Below are 15,308 nucleotides of genomic sequence, written 5' to 3'. Positions count from 1 at the left end.
CCTATGGATTACTCAAGGGCTGGTTCTACTGGCCCTGGATGAGGGGGGAGGTTGAAGAATACTGTAGGGGATGCAGTCGTTGCATCTGGAGGAAGACCAAGCCAGCGCCAGCAGCTCCTTTGTCACACCTGCAGAGTGCGGGACCCCTGGACCTGGTGTGTATGGATTTCCTGTCAGCAACACCGTGAACGTCTTAGTCATCACAGATCACTACACTCAATATGCTCAGGCATTTCCCACGAAGGATCAGAAAGTGACTACAGTGGTGAAGGTGTTATGGGAGAGGTACTTTGTTCATTATGGCCTTCCCAGGTGGATCCATAGTGATTAGGGATGGGACTTCGAGAGCCAGCTTATCCATGAATTACTGGGTATGCTTGGGGTTGAGAAATCCAGGACCACCCCCTATCACCCACGGGGTAATTCTCAGCCCGAGAAGTTTAACCGGACCCTGTTGGATATGCTCAGGTCGCTGCAGATTGGTCAGAAAAGTAAGTGGAGTCGGCACATCGGGCACTTGATTCACTGTTACAATTGTACTCGCAATGATGCTACCGGGTACTCGCCTTATTATCTGATGGTGCCTTTTCTTTCCTTTCTTTTTTTTCATATATATTGTATCACTAGTTCACTTAGTTCTAGTAAGATTTATAAGGTGTATTCTGTAAACGTACACGGTGTGCGGTTTGATATTGTGTGTGCGAGTTTGTATTAGTGTGCATTTCACAGCATCCACGTATACGGGAGACACGGTTTGGCGGGTGGGTGAATTTTCCCCTAGACATACACCAGCTGATCACGTAAATATTACAGACCCATCTGATCCTTGCTTCCTAAACCTCACATATGCTGCCTTCTTCCATCTGACTAGATTCTCTACCTCACTTGTCACCCATGGTTCCTTCACCCTACCATTCTTTATCTTCCTCACCAGGACAAATTTATCCCTAACATCCTGCAAGAGATCCCTAAACATCGACCACATGTCCATAGTACATTTCCCTGCAAAAACATCATCCCAATTCACACTTGCAAGTTCTACCTTTATAGCTTCATAATTTGCCCTTCCCCAATTAAAAATTTTCCTGTCCTCTCTGATTCTATCCTTTTCATGATAATGTTAAAGGCCAGGGAGCAGTGATCACTCTCCCCCAGATGCTCACCCACTGAGAGATCTGTGACCTGACCCGGTTTGTTACCTAATACTAGATCTAGTATGGCATTCCCCCTAGTCAGCCTGTCAACATACTGTGACAGGAATCTGTCCTGGACACACTTATCAAAACTCTGCCCGGTCTAAACCATTGGAACTAATCAGATGCCAATCAATATTAGGGAAGTTAAAGTCATCTATGATAACAACCCTGTCATTTTTGCACCTTTCCAAAATCTGCCTCCCAATCTGCTCCTTGGTATCTCTGCTGCTACCAGGGGGCCTATAGAATACTCCCAGTAGAGTAACTGCTCCCTTCCTGTTCCTAACTACCACCCTTACTGACTCAAAAGAGGATCCTGCTACATTACCCACCCTTTCTGTAGCTGTAATAGTATCCCTGACCAGTAATGCCACCCTCTCCTCCCCTTTGCCCCCCTCTCTATCCCTTTCAAAGCAATGAAATCCAGGAACATTGAGAATCCATTCCTGCCCTGGTGCCAGCCAGGTCTCTATAATGGCCACTACATCATAATTCCATGAATGTATCCAAGCTCTCAGTTCATCACCTTTGTTCCTGATACTTGTTGCATTGAAGTACACGCACTTTAGCCCTTCTACCTTACTACCTTTACACCCTTTATTCTGTTTCTCTTTCCTCAAAACCTCTTTATATGTTAGATCTGGCTTTACTCCATGCACTATACTTACAGCTCTTGTATGACCTTTATCCTCACTATCTGCTTGAACACTCAGCAGTTGTCAGCAGTTTGTGTAAATACACACTTCTCAATCTGTCCATTGGACATAGAACAGTATCACGGAGAAAATGGCCCTTTGGCCCATAATGTTGGGCTGATTTAGTTAACCCAGAAGTAAACTGCTAACTAAACTAATCCATTCTGCCCATACAATATTCATATCTTTCCATACTGTGTATATTCATGTGCCTAAGAGACCTTTTAGTGCCTCTATCATATTTGCCCCCATTGCCACTCCTAGCAGTGTATTCCAAGCATCCACCACTTTTTTTTAAAAAACCTGCTCTGCACATTTCCTTTGAACTTATTCCCTCTCACCTTAAATGCATAAGGTATTTTGACCCTGAGAAAGAAAAGATACAGCTGTCTACTTCTCATAATCTTATGAACTGCCATCAGGTCTCCCCTCAACTGCTGCTGAGAAATTTGTGGCAGATCCCACATCAGAACCGGAGTAGAACGAGCCGTCTTCAATCCTGAGGGGCCACCTAAGAGAAAAGTAGGCAAACACTGGAGAAATATTACACAAGGAGTTACATTGCTGGAATAGAAGGGGAGAGACTGCATGTTCTCCAGAGAGTTTGGGTCGCCAGCTCTGAGAAACATGCAGCTACCAACACCCAGGGAACTTGGGGTTGACTCTGATCCTCAGGTTTCTGGGAAGGTCTCTTCAAACTTGGAGTCACCCTGATGGGACTCTCTGGACATAAGCCTGTATCAGCCCCACAAAAAGAGCCACCGGCTCCAAATGGCAGTTCCAACGCTGACAAGCATCTCACTGAAAAGCTTCCAGCTTTTGGCTATCAGCTTTCTGACTCACTCATACCCCAGCTTGACAAGATAACCAAACAAGTTCTCTCATCAAGTGTGCTCACGTTAAATATCGCTGCTGAACTTGAATGAAATAAAATGCTTCAAATTAGCGAAAGGTCAGGTTACTGCTGATTGCCTCAGTAGGTATTTTAACCTACTAACATTCTAACCACAAGTTCAGTGTTGTTGATAGTACATTACATAACCCAAGTAATCCAAGTGTGGAACACTGTGTCCAAGAACAGTAAACAATCTTCTGTAAGAGTTGGAAGTACTCTATAAAACAAGTAGGTGACCTTGTTGTAGCAGCTGGTTTCCAGGATTGTATTTTAATTGCATAAGTGGAAAAAGTCTGACTGCATCTTAAAAGGGCAATGTCAAGTGCTAAATTTTAGATTAAACAGGAGGAAATCTGCAGTTGCTGGAAATTCAAACAACAACGCACACAAAATGCTGCTGGAACACAGCAGGCCAGGCAGCAGCTATAGGGAGAAGCGCTGTCGACATTTCGGGCCGTGACCCTTCGTCAGGACTGTTTTAGATTTAGGACAATTTTAGATTAGATTAGGTTCAACTTTAATGTCATTGTGCCGAGTACAGATACAAAGCCAATGAAATGCAATTAGCATCTAACCAAAAGTGCAAAAGAATAGTGTTATTTACAAAATAACTGTGAATAAAAAGTAAGTGCTACAGCACACAAATATAAAAGTACTCAGACAGTACAATATGGGTGCAATACTGTTTAGCACTGTGATATGAGGTTCGGCAGGGTCACAGCCTCGGGGAAGAAGCTCTTCCTGTGCCTGCTGGTGCGGGAGCGGAGGCTCCTGTAGCGCCTACCAGATGGGAGGAAAGTTAAAAGTCCATGGTTATGGTGAGATGCATCCTTGATAATGCTTTTCACCCTGGCCAGGCAGCGTTTATGGTAGATGTTCTCAATGGTGCCTAAACCTATTTCCAGAAGGGTGGTGGAAGTAGATCCTATAGCAGTTTCTGAAAGGGAATCGGCTAAGTTGAAGTGAATAGAAGAGGCAGAGGAGTGGAACTAATCGAAGAATCAGCACTGACATGATGGGCTGATTGGCCTCCCTCTTCCTGTGTCATTTCTAAGTCTGAATGAAGGAAGTCCCAAGGTTTTAGGGAAATAAACTGAAGAATGGCCAAATGGGGATATATTCCTGGGAAGCAGAAAACTATAATCTGAACACTGTGGGTTTAGTATTGCTTCCTTCTGGACCCTCTATCTGTAACAAAAGAGGTATATTTTAGATGTCTCGAGTTTGTGCTCAGAAGTTCTTTGACCAGCCACCAGTAATGAATAGTCAAAGGGGTTCTGCTAGTTGAGATGCTTTATCATTGTAAATGAGTAATTCTACAAAGTTAAATAGGAGATATAGCCAATGAAACTGTGGTTAATAATTTATTATTGTCTTTGTGATAGAGTGTAAAACATTGTGCAAGGAGAGGAAACCTAGATTCTGTCAAGAAGATCTGCTGTGTTGAATAAAGACTTTTATATCACCAGCTTCATGTCTCTCTGGTGACTTACTCAGTCACAACACTCCCCACATCACTAATGTCTGGCTAATGTATAAACTTACATATGAACAGATTTTTGGGGGATGTGGGGCTGGGAGGCTGCAGACGTCTTCCAGCATGTATAAATGTGGCCATATTTCCAACTTGCAAACGGCCTGGGTTAGGAATAGTTACAAAAATAGAAACATGCTGTACTGGGGGTGGAATTGCATAATGCTCTACACAAGACTCCTCCCTCCCTACTTTGATATTGCCCCCTACTTTACCCTAGGTTCTAGTAACAACTCTCATTCATGGCCTGTACTTGCTCCGAAATCTAATATTGTTCTTGGGCAGGAAAGTGATGACCAAAAGGCAGGAAGGGTTTTGGCCCAAAATGTCGACTGTACTCTTTTCCATACATGCTGCCTGATCTGCTGAGATCCTCCAGCATTTTGTGTGTGTGGCTCAGATTTCCAGCATCTGCAGATTTTCTCTTGTTTAAGTACAGAAGGTGTGATCTTACTTTATAGCTATGCAAGATGTTGGTGAGGCCACATCGTGTTAAATGTTGTTTGCCCTGCTATAGGAAAGATACCATTAAGTCGGAAAGAGTGTAGATGACGGACTGAGTTATAGAAGGAGGTTGGGATGATTGGAGTTATTTCATTGGAGCATATGAGAATGAGATGATATCTTATAGAGGTATATAAAATTATAGGGGCATCAATAGGGTGAATCTGCAGTCTTTCCCAGGCTTGGGGAATTAAGAAGAAAAGGGCATGGATTGTAGCTGAGACCAGGAGATGTAATAGGAAACTTTGGGGCAACTTTTCACCCAGAAAATGGCCAATATATGGAATAAGCTGCCAGAGGAAGTGGTTGAGGCAGGTACATTAGCAACATTCAAAAGGTACTTGGACAGATACATGGACAGGAAAGGCTTCGGGCATAAATGTAGGCAATGGGAATCTTGGTCGACCTGGACCAGCTGGGTCGAAGGACCTGCTTCTCTAGGAGTTGTTCTGATTTTTCAAAACAGCATTGATTGGGTAGATGACCTAAACGGGTTTCTCCAATTAAACAATAAACGTAGGGAATGATTTCAAAAACTGGGACCCAGTTAGCTTATGGCCAAGAATATTAAAATGGAACTGGACAATGCACAACGTGGAGGTGCGGTGAAATCCAACTGGGAGAAACGAGGGAGTGTGTCAAAACATTTGAAAACAACTGGTAACGATTTTAACACAAATATTTTGCTGGATGTAGGTGAGACAAAAACAAATTTTCTTAAATATTAAGATAAGCATTCCCCCTTTAAAACCTGAACCCAGACATCACAACAATTGGTCGTGGGAATCTATTTATTCGACATTAAAGGTCAAGTCGCTCTGTCAAAATATGAACAGATAGGGTGGGCAACTAACTCTCAGTGTCAAAACGTCTGTGAATGAAACTCATTGGGTCCAATCAAGAGCGACGTACGTTATGACACATTCGGGGGGGGGGGGGGGTAGGGCGGAGGCAGGAATCCAGGTTGTGAAATTGTTACACATCGTAGATTTGGTTTTGGGAGTTCGTTATTACGCTGGTCTGAATCTGATCTAAGGTTGATCTAATATTCATCTGCAATACAAGCAAATCTGCAACTCGGCAAAATAAAATCAATCGTGATTTGTACGGGAAAAGGGAATACAAATTGTATCGAATTTGCAATTCTCTCTCATCCTCAAAGGCCAGTTTGCAACAAGTCAAGCGGTGCAAAGCAAAACTGGAAGCTTTGAAGTTGAGATAAATTTCATTATGATCTGATCGTTTAAAAACAGTTCCATGCTATGTGTTAGCCGGGTTATACAGAAAACAGCCCAGAAAAGAATAGACTTCGTCCTTTAAAGCGTGATTTAAAATAAAAAGGAAAAGAGGGATCTGCAAGATTCTGACAACTCTGACGAGCGATGTCTGCAATAGCTTATATCGAATACCTTGCCGCCGAGTGCCTAGTTTCTATTTCCAGCAGCCCTGTGGTGCACCAATCTCCCGGGCAGGGCTTGGCCGAAGAGAAGACGAGGGGAAACCGGGAGGGTTGTGGTTCCCTCCTGAACATAGCCACAGTCCTGGCCGACCTAAGCAAATTCAATTCGCATTCGCAGGTGGGATCCAGCCACGATCCCTGCGCCCGAACGCAGCGCCAAGAGGCGGACTTCACGCCCGCAATTCCGCTGCGTGGCGCAACGGGGCAAGTGAAAGTTCCCTCCAGCCAACGACACCAGTGCCCGTACGCTGGTTGCGCCAAGATCTACGGGAAGTCTTCTCACTTGAAGGCGCACCTGAGAACGCACACAGGTTGGTCTGCTTTTATGCCTTGCTTTACATTTCAGCCTTTGCAGTTCGTTCCAGAGTAGACAGTAATTAGACAGCAAGATCCCGCAAACAGAAAGCAATATAATAAGCGTGTTCACTCATTGTGACGCTTAGGGAGACAAGAGCATGGCCCGAGTTGGAATTAAAAAAACATTGGATTGACTGCCGTGATAGATACGGTATTTCTCACAGTCAGGCTTAGAATAGTCGATGAGACGGAGAGTCCCAGCTGTTGCTTCATCAAGTTGTAGGATTCTATGAAATTCATTGCTGGCGTGAAGCTCAGAGTGAATAGTACACATGACGCACAGAAGTTAAGACCAATGTTATGATAAATAGATGATAAGAAGGAAAGCAGACTCCTGAAATGGTTAGGAACAATGTGCTAGAGGAACTCAGCGTATTGAACGGCATCTGTGGGAGGAAAGAAAATGTCAAGTAATCAAGTCTAAACCTGACCTGAGAATGGAAGTAAGAGGGCCATAAAAAGGGAAGGAATGGTGAGGCAGGAGTTCGAGCTGATTGGTGGACTGAGAAATGTCAGCACTGTCCTGAACATTTTATCTAGTTACACTCTTTCCCGCCCCATCTTTTCCCAGTGAAACCCAGCAAATTTATTTTTATTATTTAGTTTTTAGTGTTTATAGAATTCCCTTCCGGCAGAGAATTGAACACAAAAAATGTGAACGGGCGCCTCGATGCAGTACTGGGGGAGTGCTGCACAGATACAGACCGACATAAAGTATTAGGTATTAAACAGGTGCCCTTCTGTATCTGAGCTGAAGGTCTCATGGTTCTACTTTGAAATAACCTCAGTATCCCTCCATCAGCTTTACTAAAACATTGTCTGATCATCATTTCACTGCTGTTGGTAGGAACTTGCTGTATGCAAATTGACCGCTATGCGTTCAAAAGTACAACACTCCATTGGCTACAAAGTGGTTTGAAATGTCCCATGGTTAGAAATGATACTTTAAAAGGCATGCCAGTATTTCAAAAGCATTTTTTTCATCTGCCGGTTGTTTCTTTTGTTCATTCAATTAAACTGTCTCCTTATCTATTTTATGTAACTTAAAGAAGGTACAGCATGCAAACCTTGTAATTATTCCAACTAAATCGGTGGAGAACTGTGCGGCAAAAAACAGTTGTTAAAAACCCTCAGCAGGTCACGCAGCATCTGTGGAAAGAGAAACAGTCAACAATCCATGTTTGAGGCCCTTCAAAATTGGGGAAAAATATAGCAGAGACATCAGGTAAGAGAGTACAGAAACAAGACATTTGGCCTAACTTGTCTGAGCCAGTCAAGATGCACACCTAATCTAGTGCAATTTGCCTACATTTGGTCCATATCCCAAACCTTTCGTAGATCTGTCCAAGTGCCTTTAAATGTTGACATTTGTGGTTTTCAGTGCTGACCTTGAAGGAAAACTGTGTAGTGGTTTGGGAATTTCCTGATGTGGGATAGTTATGGGCAGATCTAGTGGATGTAATTTCACACACTCAACTTGATAGTTACTTGAGTGATTGAAGAGCTTGTGATATATGCCTTAGATTCAGGGAATTACGAGGGACTGCAGATGCTGGAACCACTTCAGATGAAGGGTCTTGAGTCTTGACTGTCCATTTCTCTCTAGAGATGCTGCCTGACAAGCTGAGTTTCTCCAGCTTCTCGTTTGTAACTTTATGTAGCTAGGCTCTGAGATCAGTGATGGATTCTTTCAACAAATGCCATGCAGTTCTACATATCAGTTAATTGAGCTCCAGAACAGTGCTACAGAGGGGTAAATACTGAATGCTTTTGTTCACTTGCTCTTATGTAGCTTGGTGCCAGACTTTGGCTGATAATGTATCGTGAAGACATTTTAAAACACTATACAAGTGCAGGTCCTGACAATCTAGACTCATTACACCATTGGAGTTATTGACAAGTGGAAGATGTAGGAGCCATCTCTTGAAAAATGCAGATATCTTTTGCCGAGGGATCGCTCCCATAATACAGTCTGCGGGCAATTCTGTATTCTTTGTTGTCCAGAAGAATAAGGGGTTGTGAAACATATATTGAAGCATAAGATCTGAAGGGGCAAGGGTAGATGTTGAATTGTTTCCATTGATGGGAGAATCTCAAACAAGGAGATGGAGTTGAAAGATAAGGAGACAATCATTTAAAACTGAGGTGTGTAACAGACATCTTCTCATGGAAGAAAGTGATTAATTGGAACTCCATGCCAGAGGATTGTGGAGGCCAGACAACTGAAGGGATTAAATGAAGATGTATGTATTTTTTTTTGAAAGGGAATTGAAGGTTATGTGGATTTGAAAGAGGAGTTGAGGCCTTTGGTAGATTTACCATGACCATATTGAATGGCAGGAAAGGCTTGTGAGGGCAAGTGGTCTATTCCTGCTTCTTGTGATTGAAGAAGAGGATCCTTGAAGGTCAAGACCACATACTTGGCACAACATTCACAGACTACTGAGTAGTTGTGATCCCTGGTCACCTACATGTTTGTGATATCTGGATAAACTTCAGCAGGTATCTCGACACAATGTAGTGAATCTACATTGGAATTCTCCTGGGTGAACATCCTCAGTTTATTGAAGCATTGGTTGTTACAATCAGTCAGTTCTCTTGGATGCTCCCTGCTGATTTTTATCCCTGAAATCAGTCTCCCAAAACAGACACTTCTCTGAGAGCCAGCACAGAGCAAGATTAATGGGCACACAAAGGAAAAGAGTCAAGAATGTTCTCAAAGGCTCCTTGAGAAAACAATGCAATGTTCCTATTGACTCTTGGGAATCTTCAGCCTATGACTTTTCACAGTGGAGAAAGAACAGTCAGAATGGTGTTGCAAGTTTTGACTCAAGCTCAATGTTTCAAAGTCAAGCTTATTGTCGTACATACAAGTACACATATGTACTGGTGTAATGAAAAAAAGCTTACTTGCAGCAACAGGCACATAGCATCATATGCATTATTCACTAAAGGCAAACAAATTATATAAAAAATTTACAAGAAAGAACAAAGAGAAACAAAGTCCATTGGAGTGCAGCGTAGTTATAGTGATGCTTTCCTAAGGTAGTGATTAGGATTGTGTAGGTTGTTGAACAATTGAATGGCTGAAGGGAAGTACCTAGCTATTTTGAACCTGGTGATGTAAGATTTTTGGTTTCTCTACCTCCTGCCCAATAGTAGCTGCAAAATGATGGCATTGCCTAGACGGTGGATAGATGTTCCCTTCTTAAGGCATACATAATGATTTAAGTCCATGCATTAGGAATTCACAGAAGTCCTGGATAAAGTAACACACCACTTCACAAATTATCCATTTGCCCCATCAGTCCTGCACCATCTATGGTGTATCTCACGTAGACTTCATCAACCACTTTAGACCCCCAGAACCAGGAAACATCTCATCTTCAAGTATGAGGAAATGCCTAAAAAGATGAAGCATAAAAAATAGATATGTTGCTACAGTCAAAAACTCTTGAATTTAAATAGCACTATTGCAAGTTACCAAGGTACTTCACAAGAACATTGTCAAGTAACTTTTAATATTTGATTACTATTAATATCCCATAACGTGACATTGGGAGAGATGATCAAAAGTTAGTTCCAAGATGTAGGCATTAACATGTGTCTTAAAGGTGGAAAGGTAGAGAGTGAATATCAGTTTCTGGAGCCTTCGTTGAAGGGCCAATCACCAATACATACTGAGTTCCAAAAACTTAGGACAATGTAGACCAGCTCTGTGAATGCAAGACACTCAAACTAAGGTGGGCAGCTAAAGGCAATTTGAACTGGGAGTCTTAATGGGAAGTGAGAGATCATGATGTTGACAATGTCATTAAAATGTTCTCTGATTTTGCAGGTGAGAGACCCTTTCCTTGTACTTGGTGTGGGTGCTGTAAAAAGTTTTCCCGTTCCGACGAGCTAACAAGACACTTCAGAACCCACACAGGTGAGAAGAAGTTCAAGTGTCCCTTGTGTGAGAAATGTTTCATGAGGAGCGACCATTTGAGCAAGCATGCCAAGCGGCACCCAAACTTCCAGTCCAGCATGCTACAGAAGACACGGAGGACAGCAGTCTCCTCTCTGGCCTCAGCCCTTGAACCAGCCAGGTAGATGCACAGCCACCCACACAGAAACAGCTGCTGAGGCCTCTCCAACATCTTTCTGCCCACTTGCTCTTCTGCTACTGATTTTTAAAGAAATGGTTATGACATTTGCATTCTGCATCTTGCTGCTGTGTTCAGAATTCTGAAGCAATTTCTCTTTGGGATCTATGCTTGCTAGCCAAAAAAAAAAATTGGCTGCTTTGAGACATGGAACAGAATTTCTCTGTAATGGATTTCCAAAACTTTAGTATCTTCTGAGTGAAGTTTCAAATGGGTCTTCCACATGTACTTTTCTACTATGGTACTGTTAGCTGGTGTGAAGATTTACTGTGCACACTTACTGGGACGCTGAGAGACACTTTCAGCATGTTCCCTAGAACTATAGAAAGCCACTATTAATTCTTCTCTTTCCCCATCAGCCATAGGAGAACTATCTTAAAAGAGGGAAATAGGCAAATCACAGGCAGAATACTATAGTAGGTCTCAGGCCACTAACTTTGCAATTCATCTATTTAACTGGGAGCAGATTGTGGTTGAAGGGGAAGAAAATAACTTAAATTTCTGCAGCGTTAGAAATCATTGTTGATCTAACTGTGCCCTTTAGACTATTCCAGATACACTCTAATTTTTGTGAATTTAGGAAAGAGGAGACAAAATGACTTTAAAATTCTGCAATGCAATGGAAAACTTTTTTTTGGAAAGTTACCAGAAAATCTACCTCTGTTTTAGATTCCACAGTATACCTTGTCAATCATTGTACCATATGGTACCTATCTCTGAGTGTGAATATATAGGGAACAATCTGTACCATTGCCTGAGCTAACTTTTATATTACTTTGTTTTCTTGTCATCAACATGCAATTTGTACTTGTTGACTCAGTTTCCCCGAGTCAAATTTCAAAACAAAATTCAGGTTTTGAAAATGTGGAGTTCTTAGCAATGGTTAAGTAATCCATCGAGTAAGGAGACAAAAGTGAGAGAACTAAGAAAACTGAAGGATGAATGACAGCCATATAATTAAATTGCACTGTGCTTCAGTGCTGGTATATCTGTACCAATACTGCAAAAAAGAGTAGAGATCTATTTCAGTCCAGCTTTACAGCTGAAAGTCTTTTCAAATCATTTTAAGGGCACACCTTTCTGAATCATACGCTCTAAATTTTACAGGCTATCTGACATCCTGTGTAGGATGAGTAGAAATTTCATCAATTGAGTAAAGGCAAGACCAAACCCACTTTCATTATTCTTTGTGATAGCTCTGTTCCCTAACTACTGATGACTTTGTCATCCTGGGAAGTGTCCTAAGCCTGAACCAGGTGGTTAATGATCTTGGTGCATTGTTTGACACCATGGTGTGCTTCTGAGTACATGTAGAAATAATGTATAATCTACATCATCACTAAGATTAATGCTTTAATATTGTCTGTTCCCACCCCTGGTTGCTCCTATCATTGAAACTTCATTTATTTGTGACCACTATACTACAGTATCCCAGATGTGAGGTAGCATACTCCAAAGTCCACAGTTCTGTACATCTGCTCAAAAAAAATCTGCTTTTATCCAGATGTGCACTAAGGCCATTTATAATCCACACCACCCCCAAATACGTTATGGTTTTTGCTTTAGCAACCTCTGGAATCAGCACTGACCTTGGAACCTCCTGGGATCCCTTGCATATCCTAAGAATTAATCTCTTCACATTTGACAGCCGTACTTTCAGCTGCCTAGGCTAAACCTGTTTCTGTCCTTTTAAGGTACTCACTTTGGAAAAGCAATCAAAAATCTTATGGTACTCTGGGACAATTACTATTAAAGGTGCCCTATTAATGATTATTTTGCTTTACTGAAAATTGAAATTTAAAATGTAGAAGTCAAAATACTTTTTTAAAAAGCAGGCAACAGTTGTTGTTCTGTAGGAACATTTAATCACTTGCCAGATAATGCATCACACTGCAAATGCGAATCCAGCTCTAACATGAACTGAGTTGCAGTAACGTTTTGCAAGTCAGCTGCTGGTGTCTGTTTCATCTCCACAGACAGTTTGTGCATATGAAGAAGACTTGCATTTATGTAATGGCATTTAATTACCAAAGATGTATTTTCCCCCCAAAGAGTAGTTAGTTGACTGTAGGATCAATGCCAAGCTCAATCACCTCACTGGGGGCAAGTCAAAACTAAGTTTTGGCATTGGTTTAAAAGTGAGCAATGGGTACCAATTCATAGTTAATAAAAGATTTGATATATTTCATCATCCTACAATTTCAGTTATAGCATTGCCAGAGATGGGAACTGTTAAGTTCTAAATGCTCAGTTGGTTGAGAAGGTTAATGGCTTATTCAATAGAAGTTTCCAAAACAGGGAAAAAGATTGAGTGAACAAGAAAAATCCATTCCTTTGTGTGAGGGTCAGTAATCCAAGGCCAGAGATTTAATATGATAAGCAAAAAAAAAGTTAAGATTTGATTTCTGACCACAGGATCTGGAGCACCCTTCCCAAATGGCACTAGATGTAGATTCAATGGTAACAGAATACATAAATAATTGAAAATGAATATTAATAAGGAAAGAACGAGTTAACTAGAGTATTTCTCTTTGGATTGAGAAAATATGAGAGGTAACTTGATAAGGTGATAAGAGGCTTAGATAGAGTGGACAGCCAGCAACTTTTTCCTAGGCCAATATGAGCAGGCATAATTTTAAGGTGATTGGAAGAGAGTACAGCAGGGATAATCCAAGGTACTTTTTTTTTACTGAGTGGTAAGTGGGTGGAATGCACTGATAGGGGTCATGGTAGAGGCTGATAATTCGGGGCATTCAAAAGACTTAGGCGCATGGATGGAAAAAAAAATGAAAAGCTATGTGGGAGGGAATGGTTAGATAGATCTTAGAGTAGGTTATAAGGTCGGCACAACATCGTGGGATGAAGGGTCTGTATTGTCCTGAAATGTTTATGTTCTATGTGGAATCTCTTGTGTTAACAAGAGTGGAACTAATTGTAGAATTCCTTCACAAAGTTCACATGCACCAAGCCACCTGTCCTACTCATTTATCTTTAATCCAATTTAAAAGAAAATATTGATTGTTTTTATTTATTAAATTCATTTTCTCATGCTTTGGCTGACAGACATGACCAGGATGCATTCTCCTGCTCTAATTGAACTGAGTAGTTGTGAGGTCATTTCTGAGTCAAATACCTTGGTGGGTCTAGCATCAAATAAAAACCAGACCCTATAAAGATGGCAAATGTCCTTCTCTGAAGGACAATGTGATCCAGATGGATTTTAACAACAACCCTTTGTAACCATTATTAATGACCTCTTAAATTAAAATGCCATATTATTAAACTAAATTTAAATTCCAGAGCAGCTGTGGTGGGAATGGAATTATAATCTAGATAAAGTTAAAACATCATTTTGCATGATTGTTTGTTTTGCTGCACCTCCTGTTATCAACTTTGTGTGGCTACATACCTGGAAATAATTAAGGTTGCAAATATGGTGCAAGTTAAACATGACTTAAATAAGTGCTTATATATTCTTGCAGGCACATATTTAAATTAAAAACAATGTTATTAAATTAGAGTTGGTCTGTGGCTCTACAGCAGATAGGAGTTAGGGTTGAAGTCTTAATGTGGTCCAGTCGGAAATTATCTGTAGAATAAACTGCTGGAGGAACTCAGTGGGCTAAATAGTATTTGTGGGGGGGGGGGGGGGGGGGGGAGAAATGATGATGCTTTTGGTTGACACCGTGCATCAGGGCTGTAAGTAGAGAGGGGAGACAGCCAGTATTAAGGAGAGGGAGGGGTGAGATGAGGACTGATGATTGACAGGAGGACTGAGGAAAGGCCAAATGATGGGCAGAAGGAGCCTAGTGTGGAGCAGGAAGGGTGAAGTAGCAGGTGGTGATATGTGGAAGCAAACAAGGAAAAAGGGGGTCATGGAGCCCAGGTGGTGGAGGGTCCTGATGAAGGGTCTCGACAGCGCTTCTCCCTATAGATGCTGCCTGGCCTGCCGTGTTCCACCAGCATTTTGTGAGTGTTGTTGTTTGAATTTTCAGCATCTGCAGATTTCCTCGTGTTTGTTACCTCTCCTTTCATCATGTTTTGCACCCAGTGTTTTGTCATTCTTCAACATATAAAGCACCAGATAGAGAAGAAGAAACTACTGCTTCTAGTCACATTTCTCAAAGCAAGGATCATGCCCTAGAATTACACTTTTCAAGCCATGAATCTAAGAAATACCACTTAATATCAATCATAATGAAAATATAAGGGCCGAATGCTCTCAGCAGCAACTATAAAGGAAGAAATGCAGTTAACATTTAAACAACTTAATTGCCAATCTCTTATCAGTTAATCCTTTGGAAGATACTGTTTGGCCTGTTAGGCATTTCTGGCATTTTCATTTTTCATTTCTGATGAACAATATCCTCAAAACTTTGCTATGGTGGAAACCCGAAACTTAAAAAGTTTGTATGGATGGAAATTGAATTTTCGCAGCAGAGATTGGTTACTGATCGACAGGCAGGAAATGTTATGATCTGAATATGGAACAATACTGCACAGGTACAGGCCCTTTAATCCCA

The 15,308-nt window shown here is 41.5% G+C and overlaps 1 protein-coding gene and 1 long non-coding RNA gene across 2 annotated transcripts in view; one reads left to right on the top strand and one right to left on the bottom strand.

Moving 5' to 3' along the window:
* LOC132396809 (uncharacterized) overlaps positions 1–6,366 on the bottom strand; it is a 29,124-nt gene extending 22,758 nt beyond the window's left edge. The window contains exons 1-2 of the long non-coding RNA XR_009513134.1: positions 6,234–6,366; positions 2,233–2,402 (exon numbers count right to left, since the gene is read on the bottom strand). This is a non-coding gene — a long non-coding RNA (uncharacterized LOC132396809). The remainder of the gene's footprint in view (positions 1–2,232; positions 2,403–6,233) is intronic.
* Positions 5,736–14,418, top strand: klf9 (Kruppel like factor 9). The gene is made up of 2 exons (XM_059974758.1): positions 5,736–6,594; positions 10,479–14,418. The coding sequence occupies exons 1-2, from the start codon at positions 6,207–6,209 to the stop codon at positions 10,730–10,732; spliced, it is 642 nt and encodes a 213-aa protein (XP_059830741.1). The 5' UTR covers positions 5,736–6,206; the 3' UTR covers positions 10,733–14,418.
* The last annotated feature ends 890 nt before the right edge of the window (positions 14,419–15,308 follow it).

The sequence above is a fragment of the Hypanus sabinus genome, chromosome 7, assembly GCF_030144855.1.
Source record: "Hypanus sabinus isolate sHypSab1 chromosome 7, sHypSab1.hap1, whole genome shotgun sequence".
In the NCBI taxonomy this organism is placed as follows: Eukaryota; Metazoa; Chordata; class Chondrichthyes; order Myliobatiformes; family Dasyatidae; genus Hypanus; species Hypanus sabinus.
This window is presented reverse-complemented; position numbering and strand designations above follow the sequence as displayed.